Source organism: Hydra vulgaris, chromosome 05 (assembly GCF_038396675.1).
Source record: "Hydra vulgaris chromosome 05, alternate assembly HydraT2T_AEP".
NCBI classification, from domain to species: domain Eukaryota; kingdom Metazoa; phylum Cnidaria; class Hydrozoa; order Anthoathecata; family Hydridae; genus Hydra; species Hydra vulgaris.
In genome coordinates this window covers 6,145,411-6,159,900 of record NC_088924.1, presented here as the reverse complement: position 1 = coordinate 6,159,900, position 14,490 = coordinate 6,145,411, and the positions used below count along the sequence as shown (strand labels likewise).

Below are 14,490 nucleotides of genomic sequence, written 5' to 3'. Positions count from 1 at the left end.
GTAGCGAAGAAATTGACAAGAAGAGGTGCTTTGTATGTGGAATGGACAATCACCTGGCCCTGCACTGCTATAAAAAGTGTACAAACTCAAAAAACGTGGAAGGGAAGCCACCCATTTTTGTGCGAGCGGCTTCCCACAAAATTTAAAACCGCCAACTCTCTGCGTATATGTTAATGGAAGAAAAATAAAAGCATTGTTGGATACTGGATGCTCCAAATCCATTTTAAGTCGGGAAATTGTAAACGCAAAAAATGTCAAACTCGCAAGAGAAAAGGTTGTTATGATGAACGGAAACTCAATTGAAATTAAACACCAGATTGTTGTTAATTTTTCTATAAATGATACCACCATCGATTTGGAATGCCTGGTGGCAGACATTGTTCCCGAATATCAAATGCTACTTGGTATGGACGCAATACGACTGCTTGGAGGTGCCCAAGTCGGGAGAGACGGCGAAACCATACACTTCAATGTGGAACAACTAACTATCGGTGCTACTGCTGTTTCTCAAGAAAAAACGAGTGAAGTATCCTCGTCTACTATTCTAAAGCTGATTGATAAAGACTTCGTAGCAGAATTCAAAAATGGCAGCTGGAGCGTGTCTTGGAAATGGCTGATGGAACCACCAACTTTAACTAACAAAATTCCAAACTATCATATCTCTGAGGACGTTAAAAGTGAGTACGCAATGGAAATAAGTGAATAGATAGCACAGGGATGGCTGAAACCATTTGAAGGGAGATGTAATGGCATCATTCCATTGATGGCAGTAACTCAACGAAATAAGTTAAAAATACGTCCGGTGATGGACTACCGGGAGTTGAATCAATTTGTATCTAGTCATACTGCAGATGGCGATGTTTGCAGTACCAAACTTCGCAACTGGAGAAAGTTGGGCGAAAATCTTGAGATAATCGACTTAAAGAAAGCGTACCTGCAAATTCGTGTCGACGAAGCATTATGGAAATATCAAGTTGTGGAATATGAAGGGCAGCGTTACTGTCTAACAAGATTGGGTTTTGGTTTAAATGTGGCGCCCAGAATAATGACTAAAATCTTAAAAAAGGTATTATCCTTAGATAAATTTGTCGAGTCTGGGACGGATTCATTTATTGATGATATCATTGTCAATAACAACATAGTGTCAAGTTGCAGAGTTCAAGAACTCTTGAAAAAATATGGCTTGGATTCTAAGTTGCCAGAAAAACTTGTCGGTGGTCGTGTGCTTGGATTGCGAGTGTACAAACAATGCAACCAAGTCCGTTGGAAACGTGACAACATACCCAAAGTTCCGGAAGGAAAAATGACACGTCGGCAAATCTTTTCTTGGTGCGGACAGCTGACCGGACATTTTCCAATAGCAAATTGGCTGCGTCCTTCGTGCAGCTATCTAAAAAGAGTTTCGAGTAGTTGTGGATGGGACTCTTTGGTGAACGAACGAGTTGTTAAATTAGTAAGCAGTTTGAATGAAAGACTTACAAAGGAAGATCCCGTTCATGGGTCATGGAACGTCAAAAACATTTCTGAAGCAACAGTGTGGTGCGATGCAAGCAGTTTAGCTGTTGGCATAGTTTTGGAAGTGGCTGGGGAAATAGTAGAAGACTGTTCGTGGCTGAGGAAACAAGATGATACGGCTCACATTAATCTTGCAGAGTTAGAAGCCGTGATAAAAGGAATTAATCTAGCAACAAAATGGGGATTCGAATGTATTAACATAAAGTGTGATTCGGCTACTGTTGTCGGTTGGTTGAGATCCTTAATTATCGGTGACAAACCCGTTCGAGTACACGGTCTTGGAGAACCACTTGTCCGTCGCCGGTTGTCATTAATTGAAGACCTTGTAAAGGAGTGCAATATAAAATTAAAACTTTTCCTGGTAAAGTCAGCAGAAAACAAAGCCGATGCTCTTACGAGGGTACCACAGAACTGGCTGCATGCAAACAATTCTGCAATGACAGCAAACATTGTACCGCCTGATGTGAAGTCGTTTCATAATCTTCATCACTTTGGAGTCAATCGAACACTTTATTTGATGAAACAAACATATCCGAAGGAGAAAGTTTGCAGAAAAGACGTTGAATCAGTCGTGAAAAGTTGCGAAAGATGTTTATCGGTGGATCCTGCGCCGATTAGATGGGAAGAAGGAAATCTTGAAGTTGGAAAGAGCTGGCATCGTTTGGCTATTGACATAACCCACTACAAATCAGAGATTTACTTGTCTATTATTGACTGTGGAAAAAGGAGCAAGTTTGCAATTTGGAGAAGGCTACAGAACGAGAAAGAAACAACAGTGTGCTTCCATTTAGAAGAAATATTCCGAGAAAGAGGACCTCCGTGGCAAGTTCTACTTGACAACAGCAAGACTTTTCGCTCAAAACTCGTTGGTGAATTATGCGCAGATTGGGGAGTGTCCATCTTGTTTCGTTGCGCTTACAGGCCATCTGGAAATGGAATTGTTGAACGTCATCATCGCACAATCAAGCGCATGGCAGCCAGAAGTGGCAAAGACCCGTTAAAAATGGTATATTGGTATAACATAGCTCCCAGAAAAAATGGCGAGAAAACATCGCTCCCCTACAAAGCTATATTTTCCTACGAGTGGAAACCACACACAATTTCTGCCAAAACTAACGCGGAAGTTCTCCACAACTATACACAAGGACAAGAAGTATTTGTAAAACCACCTGACTCAAAATGCACGAGCGAATGGAACAGAGGAAGAGTCTCAAATGAAGGACGAGGAGTTTCGGTAGAAATCAATGGATTGCCGAGACACATGTCGGACGTTCGTCCTGCTCCCATTGTAGCTGACTTGTCTATCAGAGAATCGGAAGAACCCATCGCGGATAACCTAAATCTCCGAAGATCGACGCGAGTGCGGAGGTTTCCGAATAAGTATGCGGACTTTGTGATCTAGAGATCAAGGGGTGTTGTAATTAGTGTAAATAACTGTATTATATATAAACTATTGTTGTATTGCGACAGAAGGAACGTTGTGGGTGTGTCATTTATTACATTGTATATAACGTTTATAATGTTTATTATACCCTCGGGGGTATTTGCAAATATATATATATTGAATAAAGATATTTACAAAGTGTGTGAGAAAAACAAATATAGAATTAATATTACAATTACTTTTCAAAGTAATTTATTTTACACGACTTACCATTAAAAGTTACATTTACAAGTAAAAGTAAATTACTTTTTTCAAGTAACAGTTACTCGTTTAAAAAACTTAACTTTAGTAATTAAGTTTTACACCTTATATAATTTATGTAAAAAAAACGAATTACTTTTAAATGTAAGTAAATTGTATATTTTTATATGAGCTATGCAAACCAACTTAAGCTTAAAAGTAATTTGCGTTTTAAGATCAAAATAAGTAAAAGAGCATCTCTACTTGTAAATTCAAATAAATTCAAAGGTATCTGATAAAAGATCTTAATGATAATAATAATAACTTAAAAATAAAAATATAATATATAAAAAAATAATAATAAAAAATAATAATATAAAATAATAAAATATAATAGTAAAAATAATAATAATAACTTAATAATAAAAAACTCAATAATAAATAAATCGCCAGAACCTTTTTATCGCCAGAACCTTTTTATCGCCAGAACCTTTTTATCGCCAGAACCTTTTTATCGCCAGAACAACATGTATTACAGAAAGAAATAATACTTATAATATCAACATACACAATATATTATAAAGTTTAAATATTGTATAACTACGATATCAAAAGTATTAAAAATATTTTTCAATTGAAGTTTTTCTACTTATTTTTCAGAGAAAAGAAAAGCAATCGATAAATCAAAATTTGGTTAAACCAGTATTCCAGAGATATGGTACGCAATATGAAATACAAAATTGATTAAATCTTGTTTTACAAAACGGTTCATTTACAAAATTATTATTTTTTATAGTGTATTTGTTTATGGATTTTAAAAACAAATAAAACTTTAAAAAAACTAAAGGGCATAAATAGTTTTTTACATATTAATGAAACATAAAACATTTAACTCGTATACATTAAGTATTCTTGTTTCTATAAAAAATATTCTTGTAAGTGAGAATCGATCTGATTCGATTCTCACATTCAAGAGACTTTTTAATTAACTTTTACTTGAACTACCCCAGGCAGTAAAGGCATAATTTATGTAAATGTGAATAAACAAGAAATAAAGTTGTGTTAAACTTTTTCTATTAAGTTATATATTCTGATCTTGCATAAGATTTCAATACTTTAAGACACTTTAGTGCAAATGTAATTTATACTACATTATATTACAACTTGATCAAAAAAAATTTGCGGCATATTTGTGGGTAAGGAGCGTTTTTTAGATGAAAGAAAATCCATTTTGTTTTGTTTAGGGTTAATTTGTTACATTTGAAACTATTTGATACTTTTTGCAGTTCATCATTCAAAGTCGAATAGAATAGGTAAATATCATTATTAGAGAGAAACAAATCATCTGCAAAAATGATACTTAAAAGATGTGAGGCTTTATTAAAGTCATTTACGTAAATCAAGAACAAAAGTGGCCCTAGAATAGAACCTTGTGAGTTGAATTAAAATAGAACTTTTAAAGTTGACTCTAATATAATTTTCACATAAAATTCATATTTGTTAAAAACAAATTTGGAACTTATGTTCCTAAATGAGCCTTTTTGAGCACTTCCGAAATTCCTTTAAGTTTCAGGAAATTTCCAGACGTTTTTTGCGACTGGTTTGTGATTAAGTTATATAAATTTTTAAATATGGCAATGTTTGCATTTAAGAAACTATGTTTTCTAGTGTTGTGACCAAAACTAAAAATCGTAACTAAACTAAAAAAACCGTAACTAAAACTAGCCGACTAACTTTTTAGCCTAACTAAAACTAGTTGACTAACTTTTTAGTTAACTAAAATTAGTTGACTAACTTTTAAGTTAACCAAAATTACCCGACTAACATTTTAGTTAACTAAAATTACCCGACCAACATTTTAGTCTTACTAAAATTAGTCAACTAATGTTTTAGTTAACTAAAATTAGTCGACTAACTTTTTAGTCTAACTAAAATTATTCGACTATCTTTTTAGTCTAACTAAAAATAGTCGACTAACTTTTTAGCTAATCTAAATTAGTCGACTAAATTTTAAGTCTAAATAATACTAGCATAGGTGTTCGCCTGGGACAGAAAAATCAGGTCGGCGCCTCTATTTCTCAAAATATTTCTATATTTTCCGAGAAAGAACCAATTTTTTTTTTTTTTTGATACCTTCTTTTTCTTTGGCTCTCCTTGGACATATGCTGCCTTGAACCAACTGTCCCTTTATAACTTATTTTATATATTAATAATATATATAATATATTATTAATATATTGATAAAAATATCATATAATTAATTTCTGTAATACAGTTATTAATAACTATATTATATAAATTAATTATATTATATACAATTAATATATTAATAATATATTTTTAGCTAAATAAAAAGTCAACTAGTATTCAGTGCCGCCGAGAGGAGGGGGGGGGGTAAGAGAAAAAGACAGTTTGTCGCAGGCGGCAGATGTCCAATAGGCGCCAATAAAAAAGAACTTTTTTCAAAAGTTTTGACAGAAACGACACCATGAACTTTAATTAGAATTCTATCAGAATTTTCAAAAAAAAGTTTGTTAATACATGATCATTGTACCGCAAAATACCGCGAAAATAAAAAAAAATCCAGAAATTTAACGAGATGCCGGCGTGAAGAAGTAGGGTGGCTGGTTGTGAAGGTGTGTGATACCCCATCAATTAACTTTTAGATCATTTAGTTGGCAAATTTGATTTTTTTAGATAAGTCAGTCAGGAAATGTAGACCTTTCAGACCAGCCGGTCAGCAAATTTTAAAAAGTGAAGACTTTCATTTTCTTTTCCAATCAGGAACAATTTTAATGGCGCTCTTGACGTGATACCAACTTGCGCCGGCCGTGTAAGCTACAGAGGTGGTTACAACCATTTTAAAAATGAAATATCTTAAAAAATGCAATTAAAAAATAAATTATTTAAGTTGGCCTAAAAATTATATAAACTCCCTAATTATGACTATTACACAAAAATAATTTTTATAAATCTTGTTATGCGTTAGTTGTGAAGAGGTTAGATCTCCAAGTATTTATTATTTACCTTTACGAATTGCTGTAAGTTACAATTTACAGTTGTAATTTACTAAAGCGCATGAATTTAAAGGTTTGCTTTTCAGAGTTTTTCAGGTTTTTCAAGAGAAATAGTTTTCAATTTATAATTGAACTATATGTAATAATAAAAATAATTATGTAAAACAAATTTATAAGAAATAGATGGTGCAATATTTTTTTTAAAGTTATGTTTTGTGCCGCAACTATATTCAGATTTCCTTAATGTAACACCTCCAATCATTTTTTGATGTAAAAACTCGTAAATTAGTTAGCTCTACATTCTTAAAGCGCTAATATATTTATTTACGACAATTAAATTGTAAAATTTAGACAATTAAAGTTTTTTATTAAATTCATATTTATTAATTAAATATCTGTTAAACTATTTACTTTTATTTTTATTTTAAGAATTGTAAAATAAATTAACTAATTATGTGTTCGGTATAGTTATGTGTTCGGTATAGTTATGTGTTCGGTATAGTTATGTGTTCGGTATAGTTATGTGTTCGGTATAGTTATGTGTTCGGTATAGTTATGTGTTCGGTATAGTTATGTGTTCGGTATAGTGGCGGATTCTTTATAAGGTAAACTAAGCAGTTGCCTGAGGCCTGCTTAAAAAAAAGGGCTCATAATTTTAATCTGAAACAAATATATAAAAAATACAAATATATACTTTATTAAATTAAAAAGAAAAATAATAAACTAAATAGCATATATTAGTTAAATATTTTTGTTACTAATATTGTTTAATATAAGTAGCTTTATGATTTAATTTAAACAGAAAAAATGATTTATCAATCTGAAACTTATAAAAAAAATTTGGTAGTGATATGCCTACATTAATGGGCCATGACATGACATTTTAATAAAAAAATAATAAAAAAAGTCCTTTTGAAAAGACCCTCAGTTGTCATCAGATGAGGCCCTCAAAGTGTTTCTGCCTGAGGCCTGAAATTAATCCGTCAATGATTTTGTATGAAATTATTTTTTATTAAAATATCAGCTGTTTTAACCAAGTTATTCTGCTAAAAAACCGATAGTTATTTAATTCAGTAAAATAACATTTGGGGCAATACATGTACAGACAAAACATTTTAATTACTTATTTTTCACGAATTATATATGGTTTTTCGTATTTCTGAAATTTAAAGGAATTCTAATGAATGTCTTTATATTGATTTGATTGTGATAACTTCATTAAATTTCTCAACGCAACAAATTTTATGGAATGCCCTTATTGAAACCTTAAAGTAATGGTTTCCTGCTTTATACTAGATAAATAGTTCTTCTAAACAATATCTATAAATTTATTTTAAGAAATTAAATTATTAAATTATGTTAAACAATAATACGTTTTCTCCAAATCATAACGGTGGCGAAACCAGTTTAAATTTTTCATCCAGTCAAAAAGAAATTGAAATTAATGCACAGTCCATTGAGGAAACTACTAAAAGGACATACGAATATTACTCAATTGAGGATGAAACATCAAAATGGGTATGCAATGAATGTAATAACAGACCTAAAAAGTACTTAAGTAAAACATCAAAAAGTATACTATATTACCATCTTGAACATGATCACGAAATTATAACGCCAAAAAATAAACGAAACATGAGTGGTTTGTCAAAAGAAAATATCGATAAGATTGATAGAAGTCTTTTGATGTTCATTATTGCTGTTGTCATCCATTTATGTTGGTAGGGAGTAATGCCTTTAAAGAATTTGTTTTTTGCTTAAATCCAAAGTACAAAGTGTCTTGCCGAAAAAAGTTAAGATCTCTTTTAACAGATTTATATCGAGAATAAGTTGATCTTTTGAAGTCTAAATTATGCTCAATTAAATTTTTATCTATTACTACTGATGGGTGGACGTCCTGTCAAAACTATAGTTACATATCTGCAACTGCACATTTCATTTTTGACAAAACCACTTTCATTAGCTTTTGTTTGGGATTTGCATATCTTAATGGGCGACATGAAGAAGATAATTTAAAAGACGCTTTACTGAAAATTTTAGAAAAGTTTAAGGTAGATGATAAATAATGAGTGTAGTATCCGACAACGCCAGTAACGTACGCAACTGTTTAAGTTCTTTAAAAGTTAATTTAAACATTCAACCAATAAGATGCATGGGGCATGTTTTGCAATTAGTAGTAAAAAATTAATTGAAGAAGGTGAAAATGATAGTTCATCTAAATTTTATTTTATTACAAAAACATTAAGTGCAGAAAAATTGTTACATCTTTCAATCATTCATCTCAACTTAATGATTTATTAGAAGAAAGTCAAATGTGACAAGGTGTTGAACGAAATCACGCACTTCATTTGATTCAAGATGTGAAAACTTGTTGGCACTCCACGTTTCTCATGGCAGAAAGAATGCTTAAACTTTACTCCTACATAAAAAATATCTTTAATTCTAAACAACAATACAAAAATATGAGAAAAAATTTGCTTGATGAAGATGAAATAGTTAACTTAAAAGAAACGGCAAAAGCCTCAGCAAGCTTTAATCAAGTAAGTGTTTTACTTTCAGGCGATACTTATGCAACATGTTCTTTAATTATTCCAAGTATAAAGTACCGTGAGAAACAACTAAATAAGTAAAAAAGTGAAACTCCTCGTTTAATTATGATTTTAAAACTGCATTTATTAGAATCTTCAAAAACTTACAAAGACTCATCTGATTTAGAGAACAATTCGTTTTTATTATGTGCCACTTTTTTGGATCCAAACAATAAAAGTTTTCAATTCTTTGAAAAATATAAAAAAATATTTAAAATGCGTGAAGGAATTTTTGTCGGATTTTTACCTGACAAAAAAAGTTTGTGAAATAATTCCAGTTAAAAAGGTGACAAACAAATCAAAAAATTTTAAGTTATCATTTGACGATGAAGATGATGATTCAGGAAATGATAGTGACAAAACAATAAGTTTAGATTTTAAAAAATGGTTATATAAAATTGTCAGTACATGATGAAAATGTTTTACACTTTTGGCATCAAAATCAACATGTGTTTCCAATATTGTATTGTACTTCAACAATGATTTTGTGTACAGCTGCTACCAGTGTACCAAGTGAGCACCTTTTCTCTGACGCATTAAATAATTTGTATGCATAGCGAAACAGAATGACAACTGAATGTTTTCAAATGTTGATGTTTTGGTTCGAAAATTTGGAATTTTTTAATTTAGTTTAAATTTATTAAATGTAATACGGAAGTTTTTTCTAGTAACAATTATATTTTTAGTTCATTTTATTAATATAACTCTATTGTGTTATAAACTGTTATAAACTCTTTTGTGTTATAAATTTTTACAGTCACGTTGCGAGCAGAGGCGGCAAAGGGGCAATTGTCTACCCAGTAAGCACAGGACGTTTTTAAAACATTTAAAAAACTTATTAAAACGAATATTACCGTTTTTTAAACGTTTTAAAAACGATCTTAAGAAACAAGAAAAGCAAAAAAAAAAAAACTATTTTATATAAAAACATTTTTTTAAATTTATTTATTTATTTTTTTTTGTAATTTATTTTCCAGAATAATATGAACAAGGTAAATTTACAATGAATATATTACTTGTAGGACTTCCAGAAGATCACATGATCTTATCATGAAGCCCTTTACAATCTATATAGGTTCATACATTAAAAAATTACATATCCGTTATAATACTCTTCAGATGTTCAGCAAGTTTTAACATAATATTTTATAATATAGGTATATAACATTCTCAATATTGAATAATATTAAAATATAAAGTATTCAGTATATGTTGTATAAATTATATTCTTTATACAGTAAACAAAAATAATGTATTAAATCATATCAACTTGAAATACTAAAAATAGATGAATATATTTTTTGTTGAAAATATTATTTCTTTTAATTTCTTTTTAAAGGAAGAAAAAACTATTTTATTCCAGAGAAATGGACCACGATAAGAAATACAAAACTGGTCAATTTTTGTTTTGCAAAATGGCTCTTGAATATTTTTACTACAACGAAGTTCATATTTGTTTTTGGGTTTAAAATTATAGAGATTTATAAATACACTCGGAGATACATTTTCTTTACATTTAATCATAAAACATAAAATATTAAAAATATTTAGTTCGCATATATTTAAAACTTTTATTTCTATAAGAAGTAGAGTTTGGGAAAACCCGGCATTTTTAGACCCAACGAGTCCGAGTCGAGTCTAAGAATATTTATCGGGTCCGGGTTCGGGTCCGGGTCCACAAGAGAATCTAATAGCTCTTCTATTTCTTGATTTTACGGCTATTTATTCGAGTTTTCATAGTCATTAATAGCTCTCTACTTAAATTACAATGGATTCTTTTTATTTTCTTAACATAAAATAAATTGCTAATCGGTCTGTTGCAAGATTAGCATCGTCTCTGATAAAAGCTTCAACAGTTAATTTAATAGGCTTTAAAGTATTTTCCAATTCATTCAATAATTCAATATTAATATTTTTTATTAAATGCACACTTCCAATATCCTGCAGAGCTTCTTTAATGATATAAAATAATTTTAAAAATCTAGATATCATTTGGATCATTGAGTTCCAACGAGTTCTTACGTCTAACACTAGTTGAAGATCATTTCCTAAAACTATTTAGATCTTTTCTTGCAAAATATTATTTCTCACAGAAGAATTTTTAAAAAATTTAGCAATTATACAAACACTTTTTATATTTTCTTCTACATTGCCTAAATTTGTTAATTCAACTTGTCCGTACTCTTCGACGTCACCGTCCCTCTCGTCAGAAATTTTCATCTTGATCATCATTAATATCATCTTGACAATGGTCATTTCTATCTCCATCAACGTTATCTTAATCTTGAAAGATGGTAATACTTTTCTTTTTATATAGTACATCACAAACAGCTAAGTGTATAGTGTTACTCAAACACAAAGTATAGAAACTAGGAGATTCTCGTCCAAATTTTATCATTACACTTGCACCGTCGCCGATTGAACCAGCTATATGTTTTTTTAAAATTTTTATTATATGTGTTTAAATGTTGTTCTACTTTTTTAACTAACTGTACAACTGTACACGAGTTAAAAAATTCCATGTTTAACTTTTAAATGTTTAATTATTGATGAAGTATTTCCATCTTTGTTTGATATTATCGTTGAAAACTTATTCCATTTTCCACTTTTCAAATCGATACATTGAGTGAAATATTCCCACACTTTGAAGTGCTTCGGCATAATGGGGCTGTAAAAAATATTCTAGTAAAATTATGATATTTCACTTTTTTCCTAAAATAGAGAAGTGATTAATAAATGAAAAGTGTTGTTTTTTTTTTCAGTTTTTTATATACGCGATAAAAGAATTAACTTTTTAACTTCAATCTTTCTAATCAAAATTTTTTATATTTGCGAATGCTTTTAAAACATTTGCCAATATAGAAACATATTATATTAGCAAATCCTTTAAAGCATTCGCTTATATATAAAAATATTCGATTAGAAAAAATTTAAGTTATGAAGTTAATTCTTTTAGTGTTTATTCGGACATACATGAAAACATTCATAAACTTGAATGCTTTCAAAACATTTTAAAAGCCGTGGCCAAGTTCAACTTTAAGTTAGATTCACAAAGCCCACTACTATATTTTTCTAGAAAAGGTGGGAATTCCGCTCGACGACACACCGCTGCCTACAAATCAAAGCAAAACATTCGAGCCATGAGACTCGCCGAGCCTTAAACCGGGTATCGGATCCGGGTATTTATCCATAGACTCGCCGAGTCCGAGTCCGGGTACCCGGAACCGAAAAACCCTAATAAGAAGTGGTGTTGAGCTTGAAAAACGATTTGCAAAATTAATTAAGCGAGTTGCGTGTTTCTGATGCTGATAGAGAGATTTAAGTTTGGTTTTGTGAGCGCTTCCCCATATAATATTAGCATAGTTTATATGGCAATGAATAAATGAATAAAATAGTTGAGTTAGTTGGTGTTTATTTAGTATATATCTAGTTTTATATAGAATTCCAACGCTTTTAGCAACTTTCATGGAAATATTATCAATTTGTTGATTCCAAGATAAGATTTTGTCTATCAAGACTCCTAAGAGTTTTGTAACTTTTTCTCTTTTTATGATTGTATTGTTTATTAATAAGACAGGCAAGATATTTTGGATTCTCTTTTTTTTAGAGGTTGGGTAAAAAAGTAAAAATTTTATTTTATCCGTATTCAAAGACAATTTATTTTTTCTAAACCCATACGATATTCTTTTTAGTTCATTATTCATTTTATTAAAAAGTATATCTATGTCTTTGTGCGACTGAAATAAATTCATATCATCCGCAAAATTTACGGTCGTTAAGTTAGAAGCTTTGTAAAGATCATTTATGTATAATAAAAATAACAGTGGCTAAAGTATGGACCCTTGGGGGACACCACTTGTTATATTCGTTATTATTTGCGATGAAGATTCTTTATTATAAACAAATTATTTGCGATTACTTAGGTAGTTTTTAAACCAATTTAGGGTTTTATCTTTTACACCATAGCTCTCCAGGTTTTTAATTAAAATACGATGATTAACAGTATCAAAAGTCTTTGACAAGTCAATGAACATGCCTAGTGTGAATTGAGAATTCTTAAATGAGTCGGCAATACTGCGCGTTACTTGGAGAACAGCGTGTTCAGTAGAATTGTTTTTTTGAAAACCAAATTGATTTTTATAGAGGAGTTTATTATCAATAAGGTAAGTGTATATTCTGTAATGCATTATTCTTTTCTAATATTTTTGAAAATTCTGGTAGAACTGAGATAAGACGATATTTGAATTTGCGCTTGTTTTAATTTTTGCCAGTAATTTCTTTTTTTATTTGCCAAACCCGCCTTGAATTATGTTTGTGTTTCATAAGCAAGTCAGAGTAATAAATTTGTTTGACTTTTTTGCGGAGTTTTTCAAATAGATTTTTATAAGCTGTGTAGTTATTTTTATGTTTGTCTGATTTATTTTTAAGATGTTTAACATAGAGTTTTTGTTTTATTTTTGAGGATTTTTTTATTCCTTTAATTATCGAAGGACAAGAAATGTCTTTGTCGTTATGAATAATTTCTCGTAACGGAAAATTTGCTTCGTAGATTTTATAAAATATATTAAAAAAAGATTTATAGATGATGTTTATATCCTCATTAAAGTTCATATAGCTCCAGTCTTGATGTAGAAGTTGCTGTTTAAATAAATTTAGGTTTTTTTTTATTGTTACTTTTCCGTGCGTATTTGTTTTGAGGTCAGCGCCTAAGCAGAAAAAAATTGGTAAATGATCCGAAACATCAGTTTTTACAATACCTTTTTTGAGCGTTATATTGAAACAGTCATTGGTAAGAACGTTGTCAATTAAGGATGATGAGAACTCTGTAATTCTGGTGGGTTTATTTATAATAGGTACTGTTCCCGTTTCAAATAAATGGTTATAAAACTTTGTAATGTTTTCATTGTACTGAAAACAGTCTAGGTTGAAATCCCCTAATATATAACTTTTTTTCTTTTCTTGACTAGCTTTTTCTAATATATTATGAACAAGATAATTGCTTAGGTACTCAGTTCTTCCAGTTGGTGGCCGATAGCAGCAGCTTAGTAAAATATTTTTAAATTTTTTGTTTAATATTTCAACCGTTAAAATCTCAATATTTTCACCAGAGACACTCATTTTGCTTCTAATATTATACCCAATGTTTTCTTTTACACTAGTGGCCATAGGAATGGATACCCCTGTAATTTTTACCATTTTTCTTAGAAAAGTTGACATATCATGCATTTGGTGGATTTAATTATTTATTTTTATTTTTAAACCACGTCATCTTTAATTGGCTTATAGGAAATCGCAAATTTTATTCATTTATATCAATTTTAAACATAATTATGGATTATTATTGTTAATTGGTGTCAAAAATGAGTCATTGTTCTGCTAATGGGTTTCTCTAGTAAAAGGTGAATGTCTCATTATTTTTGTGCTTTTGTGAAAATTAGTCTATTTATTGTGATGACTAATAGTTAATTACGTTATTAATTAACATTTTTATCCATAAATCTTTTAGGCTATAAATACAAGATCATTATTTTGTAGTCACTTAGTTGAGTTTCAACAACTACTGGTGAAAAGTCGACATTGCTCTTGAAGATTTAGTGTGTTTTTTAAAATTGTACTTTTATTTACAATGGCGTAAGGATATTGGTCACTTACATAGTGATGCAAAGCTGTTACATTACGTGGAGAAGGTTATTCGCACATGGAAATCGCCAAAAAGTTGGGAAATGGAGCAACAAAATCTGGAGTG

The 14,490-nt window shown here is 30.2% G+C and overlaps 1 protein-coding gene across 1 annotated transcript; it reads left to right on the top strand.

The window, feature by feature from the left end:
• The first annotated feature begins 763 nt into the window (after positions 1 to 763).
• On the top strand, positions 764 to 2,917 carry LOC136080139 (uncharacterized). The gene has a single exon (XM_065796750.1). The coding sequence runs from the start codon at positions 764 to 766 to the stop codon at positions 2,915 to 2,917; it is 2,154 nt and encodes a 717-aa protein (XP_065652822.1).
• The last annotated feature ends 11,573 nt before the right edge of the window (positions 2,918 to 14,490 follow it).